The sequence below is a fragment of the Excalfactoria chinensis genome, chromosome 3 (assembly GCF_039878825.1).
Source record: "Excalfactoria chinensis isolate bCotChi1 chromosome 3, bCotChi1.hap2, whole genome shotgun sequence".
Classification (NCBI taxonomy): domain Eukaryota; kingdom Metazoa; phylum Chordata; class Aves; order Galliformes; family Phasianidae; genus Excalfactoria; species Excalfactoria chinensis.
The window spans coordinates 12,900,753-12,917,888 of NC_092827.1; the positions used below are offsets into that span (position 1 = coordinate 12,900,753).

A 17,136-nucleotide genomic window follows, 5' to 3' on the forward strand; every position below is an offset into this window, starting at 1 on the left:
GTGCCTACTGCACATGTATCACATCTGCACGGGGCATGTACAACATAATGTATAGTTCATACAGGTGCATGCTGAGCTTTTACAGTATGTTTCATGGCTGCTAGGCAAGTTACAGCATTTGTTGAATGCAAACCATCATACAGTCTTAGAGTGATAAAAGCTGGCTGTAGTTGGTCTAGGATGGGTGAATGTGTTCAAATATTCTGATGCACTGTGTTTGCAGGAAGGAAATGGCACGTGTCTTTTTTCCACTTTGATAAGTAAACCAAATCTGCCTTTTAATCACTTTAAGATTGCCAAGATTCTGTATGTAATTAATGTGTTTTGTTTTGTTCTTTTCAATATATCCAGATAACTTCAAGGAAGAATGTAGAGTCTGCAGTCAGACAGCTAGAAAGGGAAAAGGCTCTTCTTCAGCATAAGAATACAGAATACCAGAGAAAAGCAGAACATGAAGCAGATAAGAAGCGCAATTTGGAGAATGAGGGTACGTTGAACCATGCTTGAAGGGTTCTGTTTTGATGTAGGGGTTTAAAAGAGAAAAGCTTTTTCACTGCAGTTATTAACTGAACTGTTTTTGTTTTAGTTAACAGTTTGAAAGATCAGCTTGAAGATTTAAAAAAGAGGAATCAGAACTCTCAAATATCCAATGAGAAAATCAATCAACTGCAAAGACAGGCACGAGAACTTTATATATGTATATTTTATAATAATCGCTTTCTGAAGTTCGGATTTTATTGGTAATGATGGGAGTTACGATGTGTACTGGAATTCTAAAAGCTGTTCTTTCTTGTCATGTATTGATATTCAGAAGTAATCTTGAAATACCCCCTTATTTCTTTGGTCTATGAAATGAAATGTAATAGCAGTGGTGGATGCTACGTTTTAATTGTTTAGTCTAAAGTATGTTTTTATCAATCCTAGTTGGATGAAGCCAATTCTTTGCTGCGATCGGAGTCTGAAACTGCAGCCAGGTTAAGGAAGAACCAGACTGAAAGTACAAAGCAAATCCAGCAGTTGGAAGCTAATAATCGAGAACTGCAGGATAAGAACTGCCTGCTGGAGAATGCTAAACTCAAACTGGAGAAGGACTTTCTCAATCTTCAGTCAGCTCTAGAATCAGAAAGGAGAGATCGAAGTCATGGATCAGAGATTATCAGTGATTTACAAGGTATTGCAGCAAGTGTTCTGAAGTCCAGCTTTTGTCTGGTTTCAAGACTAAAACCGCATTCTGGTGCTGTTATTTGAGTTTCAGACAGAAACTAAATTAGAGCGCTGTTTTATACAGTGTTGTTTAAGTTAGGACATGCATTACAGAGAAAATAAGTGGGGAGATACTTAAGATGAAAGTGTGTGTTACTGATGATTTCTAAAACCATTGTGAAGAGTCTTAACAGTTAGAACCAGATCTTCTTGTCAATCAGTTGATATGGTACATGTTTTTTCACACACTGCCCAGCATCATTAATGTTCTATTCATTTATTAGGTCGAATATCAAGCCTAGAAGAAGAAGTAAAAAATGGAAAGAGTGCATTAGCCAAACTAGAAATGGAGAAAAGGCAATTGCAGGAAAAACTTACAGATTTAGAAAAGGTAACAACAGTTCCTTGTGAACATTTGTGGTACATTCCTGTGTATGGTTGGGATTTTCTTAATGGAGACATGGAGACAAAGTCTGTGTGAAAACATAAGCCTTGTTTTCAGCATTGGTTCTTTTTCTGTGGATTTTTCTCATTGTTTTTGAAGTTTGAAAAGTGAGGAAAGAAGACACCATTTCCCTTATGATTTCAATTCATTGTATTTGTAAAGTATGCAATAACATACACCAATGTATAGCTTAATCATACAGTTGTAGCACTTCATTTGTGCTATGAAATCTGACCTGCTTAAACTCTCAGGACTGACAGAAATTAAAAAAGAAAAAGAAAATACTAAATATTTTTATATTTAGTATAATATAAATAATGACATATTTATATGTCATACTAAACCTGACATACTAAATATTTTATTTTAATACCCTTTTCTTGTTTAACAGGAAAAGAGCAACATGGAAATAGATATGACATACAAATTCAAAGTTATGCAGCAGAACCTCGAGCAAGAGGAAGCTGAACATAAAGCCACGAAAGCACGACTGGCAGACAAAAATAAGATTTATGAATCTATAGAGGAGGCAAAATCTGAAGCTATGAAAGGTGTGTATTTGACATCACAGTTAGACCTAAGTATAAATTATTGAGGGTAGGTAATAACATTTTTGAATGGCAATAGAAGATTAAATGTAGTCATGTTTTCTCAATTCCCCTGTTCTTTTTAAATATAATTAGCTTTGTAAATCAGTTGTAATCCTTCGGTCTTTGTTCTTCTAGGTTATGGGCAGGCAGTTCTGGTCTCTTTGAATAAAACACAATTCCTGTTGCCAATGCCATTAATTAACTTTCTGTGATATGGTATTTATGTTCCAAAAAAGAAAAATGATTCAGATGTACCGTATGAGTCACTTGATCCATCAGTTTCCTCAACAGCTTCAGCTCTTTAATTGATTTCAGATTATCACAGTCAAAGCAATGCTTGATCTATAGATAGAAAATATTGCTTTAAGAGGAAAACCACCCTCTTATCCCTCTCAAATGTCTTGAAAATAAGCTGAATTTTGTATTGCAACTGATGAGCAATAGTCCTCAGGCAGAAATTTGTGCAAGGAATGCTCTGGGGTGCTTTTCCACAGTTTACTGTGAAAAATTTAATGAATCACTTTTCAGCAATCTCTGTCGTAACTTACAACCATGATACATATTGTTAATGTGGGTGGATGTTCTTCCTCACCTCCTTCACCCCTTTAAACTCCCCGTTTTACTTTGACTCGTCTGCAGATTGACCTTAAATCTCTTTCTTTGCAGAAATGGAGAAGAAACTTTTGGAAGAGAGAGCTTTGAAGCAAAAAGTAGAGAATCGGTTGTTAGAAGCCGAAAAGCAACGCTCCATGTTGGATTGTGATCTCAAACAATCACAACAGAAAATAAATGAACTCCTTAGGCAAAAGGATAAACTAAATGAAGATGTATGTAACAGTGACAATAGAAGTCTTAAGTGGAAACTAATTTTAAATGTCTTTGAATTTTCCTTTTGTTATAGTGATATTTAGGATGTTTGTGAATGTAAATGGCAGCAATTCTTACTTCTTTGTGTTTGGAGCTTTAAAAAGTCAATTTTACAGAGTGGTTTAGTTCTTCTAAAGTATTCCAGCAGTATCGATATCAGAGTTTTTATTCTGGAATGTAAGATGCTAAGAGGTTGACACATGGAAAGACTAGGTTATCTATTGTGTACTAATAACTTTATTACAGGCATAATAAAGACATAATAAAATTTTATATAAATATATATATACACAGACATAATAAAGTTATATATAGTAATAAAGATAAGTAAAGATACATATATATAGAGAGAGAAATAGATTTAACTATTAAGAAATGTGCATGTTGTACAATAATGTTGAGGATTGCTCCAAATGTAATGCCTCCTATTTTATTATGTTGGCCCACAGTGTCATAGGTGGATGTTGGTGGTATAGCAGTAGAGGTTGAACATTTCTGCCTTGTGACAGATGGCAGCAGAGGGGCCAAACAAAAGGGTCTCACAAAATGCCATCTGACATGGAAGTGCTTATGAAGCAAAGGTTCATTCAATTCCTCCATGCAGGAAAAATGCACTCATTTACATTCATTGACACTTGCTGAATGTTTCTGGAGACCAAACGGTAGATGTGAGCTCATGAGGCAATGGGTGGTGTGTTTCAGCAGTGGCAACAGTGATGCTGAAGACAAGCCACATTCAAGATGGCCATGCACAGCTCTCATACCACAAAATGAATCTTGATCAGCTCATCTGAGGATTACAATTAGGGAATTGTATTTGGAGATGGGTATTGGCTTCACTGCATTAGTGGCAGTGTTGGAATATTGCAGAGTTTGCACCAGGTGGGTCCCATGAATGCTCACACAGGAGCAGAAGGAGCACCGTATAAAACTTTGTCAAGACCTATTAAGCCAATACAAGGCTGAAGGTGAGAGCTTCCTGGATCACATCATTACCAGCGATGAGATGTGGTGTCATGCTACAAGTGAGAGTCAAAACAACAGTCCATGGAGAGGCAACGTGTGAATTCCTCATAGAAAGAAAAGTTCAATGTGCAGCCCTCGGTGGGTAAAATGATGTGCCCTGTCTTCTGGAATAGGAAAGTGATGATACTTCTGGATTTCCTGGAACAAAGACAAACCATCACCTCTGGCTTTAACATCGCAACAGTGACTAAGCTGAAAGTTCAAACTTACAGAGTCAGGTCAGAGAAGACAATCTTTTTCTTGCAATACGGTAACTCCAGGCTACATACTAATTTGAAGACCATGGAATGCACTGCCAGTCTTAGCTGGACTGTCCCAACACACAAACACTATATAGTCCAGATTTGACATGTTCTGACTTACATCTGTTTGGACCGATGAAAGATGGACAGCATGGATAGCATTTTCCTAGCAACAGTGCCATTATAACAGCTGTTAAAACGTGAGTCACCTCCACTGGCGCAGATTTTTATGAATGCAGTATTCAGGCTCTTGTCACTGGCAAAAATGCTTAGCTGGTGGTGGTGATGTTGAAAAGTAGTAGCTGAGAATTTCCTCTATCATGTAGTGTGATTTTGCTCCCTGTACGTGTTGTACTTTCCATGGAAATAAGTAGGAGGCATTGCATTTGGAGCAAATTATATAGGAAGTGTCAATAAGAAACACTATTTACATGTCACTTCCCTATGTAGATTCGTAAGCCTCATGTTTCTGTTTTTTAGGTTAAAAACCTGACTTTAAAAATAGAGCAAGAAACACAAAAGCGTTGTCTCACTCAAAATGACCTCAAGATGCAAACGCAGCAGGTCAACACCTTAAAAATGTCAGAGAAGCAGCTAAAACAGGAGAATAACCATCTTCAGGAAATCAAATTAAGTCTGGAGAAGCAAAACAATGAACTCCGCAAGTAAGCAGAGTTGCTCTATTTTACTTTCTTTAAAGTAAAGCTGATCTGTAGTTTTCTTTTTGTAAAAGCCAAGAGCCACGTTGATTGTGGAGATTTGTGCTGAAAACCTGAAATAAGAGAAGAAAGTGTAAAAGAAAATGGGGGGCGGGGGAGAACAGAATAATTGGAGGAGTTAAGAGACATGCATTTAGCAGAAGGCTGAGGTGATTGATTGATTTATTGCAAACAAATATTGACAGTCTAAGAGGTTGTCAGTGGCTGTTTGCTTTATCAGTGACACTGTTGTAGCTAGTATTCTAACAGTATTAAACTAACAAAGACTCAGATTGAACTGTAGAATATAAAGAATGTGAATGCAGCCATTTCTGTTTACTTGTTTGGAATCTTCGTATCTTTTCTTTGATGTATTCTGTTACTTTCTAGAGAACGTCAAGATGCAGATGGACAAATGAAAGAGCTTCAAGACCAACTTGAAGCTGAACAATATTTCTCGGTATGTTTTATGCTTCCTTACTTTTATACCAATCTGTTTCTTAGCTATAACGTTACCTTTTCTTCTTCTCTCAGCCATGAAGCTCTTCATCCTTTTAACTTAAAGTTAATTCTTATTCCTGGGTCTGCCTTCATAACTGCAGCCCTGTTAACCTCTCCTTGATCTCTAAGCAGTATGGAAGAGTTCATAATAAGAAATGTGCCAGCTTTAGAAGGTTATCCCAAGCACAGGTTAAGGGAAGGGACAAGTTGAGCAGCTCATTCCATAATGTGAATAATTTTCTGGATATTTCAAGACTTTTGCATTCTGCATCTGGTCCAGGCAGCATTGAAGCCGTATTCAAATAATCATGTAGCATTTAAGGCTTAGGATAAAGTTACTGCATTATAACCAAACTTGGCAAAGAACAGTGAGAGATTTTGCTTCAGCGTAATAGGCACAATAAATAGGGATCACTGTTAGAATTAATCACTAACATATAAAGGTTAACTTAAATCAATAGTGAACAGACAGTCATACTAACAGAAAAGGCCAAGGGTCTTGCTTGAGAATTTAAGGAAACCTACACTTTTACTGTGGTCTTTATGTCCATGAGGAGGATGAGTAAGCTGGTCAAAAGCTGCACATGTCAAAGGAGAGGGGAAAAAAAGGAAGTTTGAAGTCTTGAAGTCTTCAAGTCAGTTGACTGCTCTGGATGGACCAGAGAGAATCCTGAGAGACTCCATCTTGAAAGCCTTGCATTAAATCCACTGGCAGTCATCTGTCAATCTATCTGTATTCAGCCATTTTTAGTGTACAGATCAGTGTAATTTTTCTTTCATTTCCTGTATAGCTCGAGGTTTGTATCCATTTCACAAGAGCATAAATTTCAAATTTCCCCTGATCTGTTTTTCTCTTCCTCCTTCGTCTTTTCCTTCTCAGGCTCTCATGCTGCTACCATGCAATTGTATGGCTAACATCCAAACTCTACCTTACATATTTCTGATAAGGTTTTAAATTAGTAGAGAAAAGAAAATCCAGTTTGCCAGTCTTATAAATAGTACTTACAAATGTATAAATTATATCTCATTCGTCTACCTGATCACAAATATACAAGATTTTTTGAGGAAGGCAAGAGCGGGTTTATTTTGTTGTTGTTTAAAAAAACAAGGGAACACCAAGCAAATAGCAACAAGAAAAAAATAAAGCAAATAATATTTGGGAATCATTATGGCCTCTGATGACCTTCATTAAATTTGGAGTAAGCTTTGGACGGTTATGCTTGAACTGAACCTATGGTTAAAGAACAGCATACTGTGTCATCTTGTATCAATTTTTGTATGCCTTTAAGCTAGATTATGTAAGTCACATGCTTTTCTTTCCTACTTCAAATTCTAGACTTTGTATAAGACACAGGTTCGAGAACTAAAAGAAGAATGTGAGGAAAAGACCAAACTTTGTAAAGAGATGCAGCAAAAGATACAAGAGTTACAGGATGAGAGGTACTGGTTGTATTGTTGATATATAGATTAGGACAGCTTTCTGTTATTTTTGTTCAGCTGGGGTTTGGCGGTTTGTTTTGTTTTGTTGTTTGTTTTATTTTAAGTAACCTCCCATTTTTTGAGTTAACTGTATGTCTCAATAATTTGCAGAGATTCCTTGGCAGCACAGCTAGAAATCACTTTGACAAAAGCAGATTCAGAACAACTTGCACGTTCCATTGCTGAAGAACAGTACTCCGATTTGGAAAAAGAGAAGATTATGAAAGAACTGGAGATCAAAGAAATGATGGCTCGGCATAAACAGGAACTCACTGAGAAGGATGCCACCATAGCCTCTGTGAGTAGTAGACAGGGTTTAACTTTAGCATACTTAAATTTGTTACACAACTACTTCCGATATTTAAAACTATTTATTTTCTTTGAATTAACTAGCTAAAAAAAACCAAAACAAAAAAAATCTTGTATCCTGTTTCTTCCCTATATCCCTTCTTTACCCCTGTGCCGGTCATCTTACACTTGATCTGGTTTCTGTCTGAAGCATTTCCTTTTATGCTGTAGTGTTTTCGTATGCCATGTGTTTTTAACTACATGGTCACATGTACTTTTTGTTTGTAGTTGGAGGAAGCAAATAGAACACTAACAAGTGATGTGGCTAATCTTGCTAATGAGAAAGAAGAACTAAACAATAAACTGAAGGAGGAACAAGAACGTATGTATTCCCTGAACCAAGTGCAATTCATCGTGCCGACAGTTTTGTTTCTAAAAGTACTGTTTTCTTTTGTAATGTGCTTTTATTTATATCTTTCTGTTTGTTTGTTTGAATTACCTTGTTGCAGAAATTACAAAGTTAAAAGAAGAAGAAGCAAATATAGGAAATATTAAAGCACAGTTTGAAAAACAACTGTTGAATGAAAGAACACTGAAAACCCAGGTAGGCAAATGTGTCTGAAGAGATAAGTGTCCATGATTTAATAGTAAAGTGTTTGTAGTTTTAGTAGAAAACTTAACACTTCATTCTTTCTCTGATGAAGTAAAATATGTCAAATTTATCATTTTTTGCCTCTACTAAGTAGACTTATCAGTTGTTTTTAACAGTAAGTGGCAGTAATTTTAATCCATGAGCTAATTGATACTGATGAGCATTTAAATGAGTAGAAGTCTTCTAAAGAAACGTTTGTTTAAAGTGAAAATGGCATTATTCAGTTTTGATTAATGCAAGTAACTTTCAACTACCAGATATGCAGAGATGTTAGATTAGAAGTACTTGGTCACAGGTAGTAGAGAAGAGTATTTCTTTGCAGCATATCTCTGTATTTATTTGTTTGTTTTTTGCTTCTTTTTCCTCCATGGGAAGGCTGTGAATAAGTTGGCTGAGATCATGAATCGGAAGGGTCCAGTCAAACGTGGAGCTGACACCGATGTACGGCGGAAGGAAAAGGAAAATAGGAAACTGCACATGGAACTGAAATCTGAACGAGAGAAGTTAACGCAAATGATGATCAAATATCAGAAAGAAATCAATGAAATGCAGGCAGTAAGATCCTCTTAATAAGTGTAAACATTGATAACCTTTTCTGTAGTACTTTGTGAAATCATTTGGTCTTTTAAGGTAGTTTATACAGTCTCTGTTCCAGAATTTCCTTGAATGAAAGATGCAGCACATATATAGAGACTGACTGCAAAGTCTCCATAATTTTATATTTACATTTTCTTTGAGTATCTGAGTTTTGTGACAGTAGGAAACCTTTTATCCTTACAGCAAATAGCAGAAGAGAGTCAGATACGAATTGAACTCCAAATGACTTTGGACAGCAAAGACAGTGACATTGAACAGCTTCGGTCACAACTACAGTCATTACACATTGGTCTAGACAACAGTAGCATAGGCAGCGGACCTGGAGATGCTGAGGCAGATGATGGATTCCCTGGTATGTTACTAGTATTAATATTTCTCCATGAATTGGTTTTCTTACCTGTTTTATCATGACAACTGAAGTATTTGATGTTTCTGTGGCTTTCTGTCTTAATATAGTGCTTCTATCACCGATCATTGTTTTGGTAGAGTTCACTATCCATGCATTAACTCCTCCTATCAGTAATCACACTTCATTCTTAAATTTATTTAAAGACATTTCTTTAAAAGATGGTATTGTCTGACATTGCAACTAATCCTTTTTTCATCTGTATTATAGTGGTTTATTTGCAGTTATTATGTTTTGTGATTAAATGTAAAACTAATACTCTCTTTTTAGGGACTCTGTTTTGACTTGTTTTCTACCTTTTTCCTCCTTTATTCTTTATGTTCAGTCCATATCACTCAATCCCACACTATGGAATCCATGTCTTTTACCTACAAGCACTCTTCCACTTCTGTCAGTATTGCCACTAAGCCTTCCAGTTCTCGCATGCTTCTCGATTCTGATTCTGACTCAGAAGAAGAACCTTTGTCTTGTTCTCAAAGCCCTACAGAAGTTGATAGCACAGGTGACATCCCTGAGAAGTGCTCGGTGTTGTCTTTATTGCTTCCTTTTCTCTATTTCAAAACTAACGTTTACTAACACATTACTTTTTAAAAAATTGGCAGTAAACATTGTAATGACATGAAAACTTGATATGAAGTAATTGGCTTGTTTTACCCGAATGTTTATAGATGCTTATTGCCATTTATAAAACACCGTTTTTATTAAAGCATTGAATAGATCCTTATTCCTTATTGTCTTGATCTTAAGGAAGACTCTGCCCAGTATCGACCCTAAGATACTGGATACCAGAAAGTCAAATCTTTGTGTTTCAGTGAAGTGTTGAGGTATCAGCCCCCACACTCTGAATGTACATTGCTTGGTCATAGAAATTCAGTCTTATGAATGTTAACTTCTTTTTTTCCTCCTTACATTGAATCTTATATTCAATTATTTTATGGTGAGGCAAGTAAAATTCATTTAAATTTGTTTTTCCAGATGCACAAGGAATATAATGAAATTATATGGCTAGAGTAAAACAGAACTTTGTTTTATTAGTTCTGTACCCCATAGAAATATGACTGCACTGTCATGAATAGCACTTCTGCCTAGTGTTAATGTCAGAGATGGGATTTTCTAATTACATACATATTTCTGTATTTTACATGGGGCACATCTAAATTGTGAATGTCTTTCAATCAAAGGCAAAACTTGTTTTGGAATGTTGACATTATTTCCTCAAACTAGACTAAAGCATAATGCCTGTCCAGTGCTTACTTCATTCTCAGCTAAAACCATCACTAAGTATTTGTATATTTTTTCCTTGATAGCTGTTGTTGTTTTGTGCATGGTTTTATTTTGTTCTAAAGTACAATCATGTCTAAACTAGGACTGTTTTCTAGCAGCAGATTGGAGATCGAGTCCCTGTAGACATAACAGAAATTCTATGAATATCTAATCGTTGTTTGTTAACCTACATTAAATGTGGGCACAGGTCTGCCAGTGCCATCTCTTGAGAAACAACATAGCTTTTGCAGCTGTGGGGCATGTCCTTTTATGGCTTTACGTTTGTTAAGGGCTTCTGAATTTTTAACTCAAAGAGGGAAGGGGAAAATTCCTTCCCACAATGGATAGAAATTTTTATATATAGTGGTACTGTGAAAAATAGTGTCAAAGGCTACAAGATGCTACGTGTTACCGAGAGCAAGGCAAGTTTGATCCTGGCAGGCTTTTGGTTACTGCTGAAATGTGTACATCAAACAACAGTTGAGGGGTTGATGCTGTAGATAAATGTCATAGAGTCATATCATAGAATCATAGGATTACAGAATGGCCTGGGTTAAAAAGGGCCACAATGGTCATCCAGTTTCAACCCCACTGCCATGTGCAGGGTCGCCAACCACCAGACCAGGCTGCCCAGAGCCACATCCAGCCTGGCCTTGAATGCCTCCAGGGATGGGGCGTCTGACTGATGTGATGGAGTAATACTTAATATCACAAGTGTATGAAAGGGCGGTTGAGTTTAGGCAAGGCCTAAGGCGTAGCCAAAAATTACTTACTCTGGAATAGAAATTCTAGGAGATTTAGGCAGAATTAGAAATATGGATAAATGCATAGTGCAAAAAAAGAGGTATGAATTAGAATATAAAACTTCTGAATTTTTACCTCAAGTAGAGAGTATATAGGTATATTGGTGGTGGTACTTTGCTCTGTTTTGTCTATATATAATTGAGTGTTGTGTGGTCTACTAATATCTTCAGACAACGTTCTTGTAAGTCTTAAAGGTTGACAGTTTTAAAAACCTCTCTAGAAATAACAGTAATAACAGTTCAGGGAATGCATGTGGTATATCTGCAAGTGTGCTCTTCCCCTTCTTCCTCATACCTACTAGTTCGTTGTAATCATGTTGTTTATTATTGCTGTATGGGGGAATACACTAACTGGTTTCTGACAGTTTACTGTGATAAACTTTGCAAGATGTTCTATGTTTCATCTTTGCTCTGTTACTTTTTTATTGATCTTCAGTACATATTTTTAAATGCACAGTAGTCTCAAAAAGAATGTTTTGTGAATGCTTATGTTCTTCACTGCGTGTTCTGTTTTGCTTTGGTTTTCCAGAATCAAGATTGGAAGGCTGGTTATCACTACCTGTTCGAAATAACACTAAAAAATTTGGCTGGGTTAAAAAGGTAACCAATAATAATACAGCCATTTTCTTTTTAGAACCTCTTATTGTTTCATGCATACTTTGGATTTTATATTCACTGCAGATTTTCAGTGCCATTGTATTATTCAATACATATTCTTGTAATTACTTAAATGTATAAAGTATAGTAGCTTATACAGCTATGTCTGAGAGTTACAGGGGTTCGACCAGATGAACTTCAGAAGTCCTTTCCAACCCAAGCCATTATCTGAACTTGTAATTCTGTTAAGGCACCTTTTTGTCCTGACAGAGGTGAAAACAGCTGCTTACGGTCTTCAGATATTTGTTTGTATGTTCTCAGCAGCACTGTGTAGGTAGAACTCATTGTAGACTGGAAACAGATGCTTTTCAGAAATACCTTATTTAAGAGAGAAAACTAATGACTGTGCACCCGCTCTGTGTAACCCTCACTTATTGATTGCTTTTCAGTACCCTCTTTGGTGGTCTTTACCCAAGAGTAACCTGTGCAGTTTGCTATCAGTTTGCTCAGTCATTTGTTCATTCTGGATAAAACTCTAGAAATTTGAGGTCTTATGGGTACCCAGCTTTTCTGATCTTTGTGAGTGTGATGCCTATTAGTTGTGAGCTGCACATGTAAAGTAGGCATCCTAAGATGGTAATTATTATTGCTCCAAGAGAAAATTAAGTCTGTGAATTAGAAAATAAAAGTTTTTCTGTTAATCTCTCTTACTTGCATTTTGATCTCCTCACAGATGCTTACATTTGTTTGAGTACCAATGAATATGATGATGTAAATTAATGCATCAGGCAGTAAAATTTCATACTGCAGTGAATTTACTGACAAAGTATGGAGTCGGGATACAGTACTACTATTATGCTTTTAGCTACCATTTAATAAAACTATAGAGAATTATTGCTGTGACATCTTTGATGTGATCAGCTGGATTATAATGTTTGTTTATCCTTTTCTGTCTTCTAACAGTACGTAATTGTAAGCAGTAAGAAGATCCTGTTCTATGACAGTGAACAAGATAAAGAACAATCTAATCCCTATATGGTATTAGACATAGAGTAAGTATTATCACGCAAGATTGCTTCCTCTGCTTTGCAGGTGGACTTTGTCAGAAAGGCCTTTTAGAAAGATCTGGTCTTGGAGCACATTCAGTTTGTACATTTTCACTACAACATGTGCTTATAAGTGGGTTATATAATTATTTCCTTAATAAATACAGATTGTGGCTATTTGAAGGTTGGAGTGTGAATGGAGGATTGTTGTTAGAAAGCTCCCAGAAATCACTAAAGTCAGCTTTTCATTGCTATAATTTTTTTTTTCATAAATAAAGCTGTATATTTGTGACTTGTGTTTATTTTGGAAATTCACGGGCAAGACTGAAAGGCAGGATTATCATTTTGATAATAATAATTTTTGTCTTTATTGAATTAATTTCTTATAGCAAACTATTCCATGTCCGACCGGTCACACAGACTGATGTGTACAGAGCAGATGCCAAGGAAATTCCAAGGATATTCCAGGTATTTGATATTAAATTAACATTTATAGCGTAACAAACATGGCATATCATGTTCTCAGCAATACTTCCCTAACTTTCTCTAGTCGAACTGTTTACTACAATATTGTTGAAAATATTCACTTCAGTGTTATTCTTCAGTTTTTCTAATTCAGGAATTACTCTGAATGTGTGTTTGTCATTTAGGAATACTGAGACTATTTTGCTTTAATTCTAGATTCTGTATGCCAATGAAGGAGAGAGCAAAAAGGAGCAGGAATTTCCTGTGGAGCCTATGGGAGAGAAGTCAAATTATATTTGTCACAAAGGACATGAGTTTATACCTACTCTTTATCACTTTCCAACCAATTGTGAAGCTTGTATGAAGCCTCTTTGGCATATGTTTAAGCCTCCTCCTGCTCTAGAATGTCGTCGTTGCCATATCAAATGTCACAAAGATCATATGGATAAAAAAGAAGAGATTATAGCACCTTGCAAAGGTAATTAGCAGATATTTGAATATGTGTGTAGTTACTGGAGTCTCAAGGCATGCTAATGGATCACAGGATCCTAATCTGTGACAACAACTGAACTTAAGCAGGTAGGTTTTTCTTCAGTGGGTATGTAGCTGTCAGATTTTCTGAAGGTGTCTACAAGAGGATCAGTTCACTGTTGTGAGTGAATCTCATATGAGCGGATATGTCCATACCAGCTGTGTTGTCAGCATTGCACAGAAAGGCATGGTAAAGCATGGTTGTTGTAAGACTTCTTACACTATTGTGCAGCATTGCTGAGTGAATCGATGAGTTTTAGGAAATGGATGGTATCTAGTGAAATTTTTGATGTGGAGGACATGTTTAGAAAAATAACAATATTCGTTTTTATTTGAAAAACTCTCACTACAGTGTATTATGATATTTCAACGGCAAAGAATCTACTACTGTTAGCTAATTCTACAGAAGAACAGCAAAAATGGGTGAGCCGACTGGTGAAAAAAATACCCAAGAAACCTCCAGCACCAGACCCCTTTGCTAGATCTTCTCCCAGAACTTCTATGAAGGTACAGCCAAACCAGTCCATCAGACGACCAAGTCGACAGCTTCCTCCAAACAAACCAAGGTAACACAAGAGCTGCTATGTACTTTATTGTTTAAAAACATTTTACTGTAATTAACGTGATGTATGTTGATATCAGTAGTTGACCACAAATGTTGGCAACCACTGATATGTAATCTAGTGTGTCATCTTCTGTAAACCTCATTTAAGTTATAAGAACCATCATTATGTTTGTTTACTCATTCAAGGGGCATTGCATTATCTATTACTTAGCCTACCTTTACTGATAATGTCTATTACTGTGCCTGTGAACTAGAAGCTGGTAGGGAAAATGAGGCTTAGATATATGAAGAGTCATTAAGAGGAGTTGTGAGGTTTTTAAGGAAACAAAACTGATTAGACGCTGAGCTATGACATTAAGTACTTGTCATTCTAATGAACCTTGGAGAGAACTGGGCACCTTCTAAAGGCAATCTAGAAGAGCTTACGCATAGCAAAAGAATGCATTTCTTTTCTTTCGTACTGGGTGGTTTGGAGGAATGTGTTTGAATTCCTGCCCTACTCTAATGTTAGAAACATCACTGAGGATTTCTGGGTTAGGCTGTGATTAATCTGACCAAATGTAAGTATCTATTAACTCTGCTTACAGTTTCATATATAGGAAGAGTTGTTTGTAAGATTGAATTTGTGTTATCCTAATAAAAGGGAGAAAGTATAAAGGGAGCATAGAGTGCTCTTGGACACGTACAGCAAAAGGTGATTCAGATGAATCTCACTTTTGCATCTACATAAATGTAAATTCCACAGTGTGGTGCCATTTTCTGCAGTAGCAGACATCTGTCTGAGAGTCACTCATTCTTTTTGAAAGAGAGCAAGTAGACATAAAGTGATGGTCACTGTTTGGTCAAATAGCTGCAACACTTGCCAAAAGGGTTGGGGAGTTGGTTTCAGCTCCTTACTCAGCCCAGAAAGACTCATACTCGTGTCCTTGTTTCTTAGAAGATTAGTCTTATCATCATGTTCCTCCAATGTGGGATATAAATGTCAGTATAAAAAACAGTGTTCTATTAATAGATCAGTTTTGAGGAGCAAAATCCTATGCTGTAGCCATAGAAGTGATAACATTTAGCAGGTAGCATTTAAAGGATTGCACAGTATCCTGGATTTTTTCAGTTTGCTGTTTCCATCGCTTACCATACTGCTGGGTTTGTACAAGAGGAAAGAACAGTTAAGGTTATAATGTTAATACTTGGTAATATTAATCCACAGTTTTTGACGCCCTGCGTATATTTTGGTCTCCCTGCCTTTCTTTTCTTTGTTGCCATATAACAGCAGCAACGAGCAGATCAACAATTAATTAATTAATTCTGATTCTTTTTCTATAGCTATCCTATCCTTAATTGCTCCAATTGGAATTTTTCTTGTTACACCCTCCTTATTTCAATGTTTTTGTTTCTAAATGCTTTCATAACAGTACCTCATCTTACCATTCTTTTTATTATGATCCTCCTCTGTTCAACCAGTGGTTCTTTTTCTTTTATATTTCCTTCTATCCATATATTTTTCTATCTGTGTATTTCATATTTCATGATGGTGAGAGAAGGAGGAGGATGGATACATTGGTGTGTAAACAATTTGATGGATGTAGTTAAGCTTTTCAAGTTCCCTTTTCAAATGTGTCCCTGGAAGCTCAGAAATTACAGGTGGAAAACTGTAATTCATTGAAGTCATCTCGCCTTAATTCAGGTTTGTCGAACCTGTGCAAATCTGTATGGATGTAAATACTTTTAATTAGAAACCACATACCTAAAAATCATTGTTGTTGCTATAGACAATTAACACCTCACCAGTGATGAGATTTCCATTTTCCATTATGAAGATTACTGAGAATGAAAACCTAGTTGCCAGCTAAATGAGTGGCTGGGGACAAGGTGGAGGTGAGCAGCAGATTGAGGGAAGAGATTTCACCCCTCTATTCTCCTGTAGCATGTAGTGAGATACTGCTGCAGATACCTTTGACTTCAAGGAGGCCTTTTTAGCTACTGTGGAAAGTCCAACAGACTACCAGGATGGTCAAGGCTGGAGTATGTGCCCTGTGAGGAGAAGGTGGGTAAGCTGGGCTTGCTCAGCCTGGATGAAGGCTGGCTCTGGGGAGCCTACTTAGGCCTGTGGAGAGACTCCAGCTGGAGACAAGCAACAGCAGTTTCCCACACAGGCCACGGTGAGGTGTTGAGCTTTTAAAGACCTAACTGCAAAAAAACATAGAGGGCCTGGGCTGAACTTTGGAAGTTTAATTTAAGCGTAATAACTTCAAAAGCTGAAAACACAATGAAAACTGAAATCTGCTTTGTTTAAAGGATGCAGTTAACTGAACTGTAAACACTGTAGCATGTTACAAAGCTTTTCTTTAGAGTAAGGTTTCTATCTCTGCCTTGTATAGGTGGCATGTAACCTGACTTCAGTCCTGCGTTCACTGGAAAAATGGCCAGATTGAGTTTCATTTCCTGTACATTAAGAAGTTAGTACTTCAGATGTTCCTCTGAAGTCCTTCTATAGTAGCAGAAAGATGAACGCATCTAGACAATGATTCATCCCATCCCAGCATAAGTGCCTAAAATAGGTTAAATGACTCATTTGCTGAAATAATTTGCTCTCCATTGTGTAGGAGCATGGGCAGCGATGCATAGAGAACAAGTCGATACATCTTCTTTTTTGGCATAGCCTAAGTAAAAATAATGAGTCTATAGGACATCTGTCTAGGGTAATCTCACTGTATTTAGGATAAATGGCAAAATCCCGCTGTATTTGTGAGCTTAAGTGACACTTTAATTTGGTGTTCTATTCAACAAGCAGATTACTCAGTTTTATTGGAAAGACAAAAGACCTGAAAGGGATGGTAGGTGAGCATAAAGCTGCATGTTGGCCAACAGAACT

General features: G+C 36.6%; 1 protein-coding gene across 2 annotated transcripts in view; it reads left to right on the top strand.

Annotated features, from left to right (window-relative positions):
* ROCK2 (Rho associated coiled-coil containing protein kinase 2) overlaps positions 1–17,136 on the top strand; it is a 91,731-nt gene that overhangs the window by 72,203 nt on the left and 2,392 nt on the right. For both annotated transcript variants that reach the window (XM_072333628.1, XM_072333629.1), the window contains exons 13-31: positions 352–487; positions 587–678; positions 925–1,171; positions 1,488–1,594; positions 2,040–2,199; positions 2,905–3,065; positions 4,854–5,038; positions 5,462–5,531; positions 6,909–7,012; positions 7,163–7,349; positions 7,628–7,721; positions 7,849–7,943; positions 8,367–8,546; positions 8,772–8,940; positions 11,590–11,660; positions 12,621–12,709; positions 13,093–13,171; positions 13,385–13,646; positions 14,052–14,265. In XM_072333628.1, the coding sequence (XP_072189729.1) occupies positions 352–487; positions 587–678; positions 925–1,171; positions 1,488–1,594; positions 2,040–2,199; positions 2,905–3,065; positions 4,854–5,038; positions 5,462–5,531; positions 6,909–7,012; positions 7,163–7,349; positions 7,628–7,721; positions 7,849–7,943; positions 8,367–8,546; positions 8,772–8,940; positions 11,590–11,660; positions 12,621–12,709; positions 13,093–13,171; positions 13,385–13,646; positions 14,052–14,265 (2,702 nt within the window). The remainder of the gene's footprint in view (positions 1–351; positions 488–586; positions 679–924; positions 1,172–1,487; positions 1,595–2,039; positions 2,200–2,904; positions 3,066–4,853; positions 5,039–5,461; positions 5,532–6,908; positions 7,013–7,162; positions 7,350–7,627; positions 7,722–7,848; positions 7,944–8,366; positions 8,547–8,771; positions 8,941–11,589; positions 11,661–12,620; positions 12,710–13,092; positions 13,172–13,384; positions 13,647–14,051; positions 14,266–17,136) is intronic.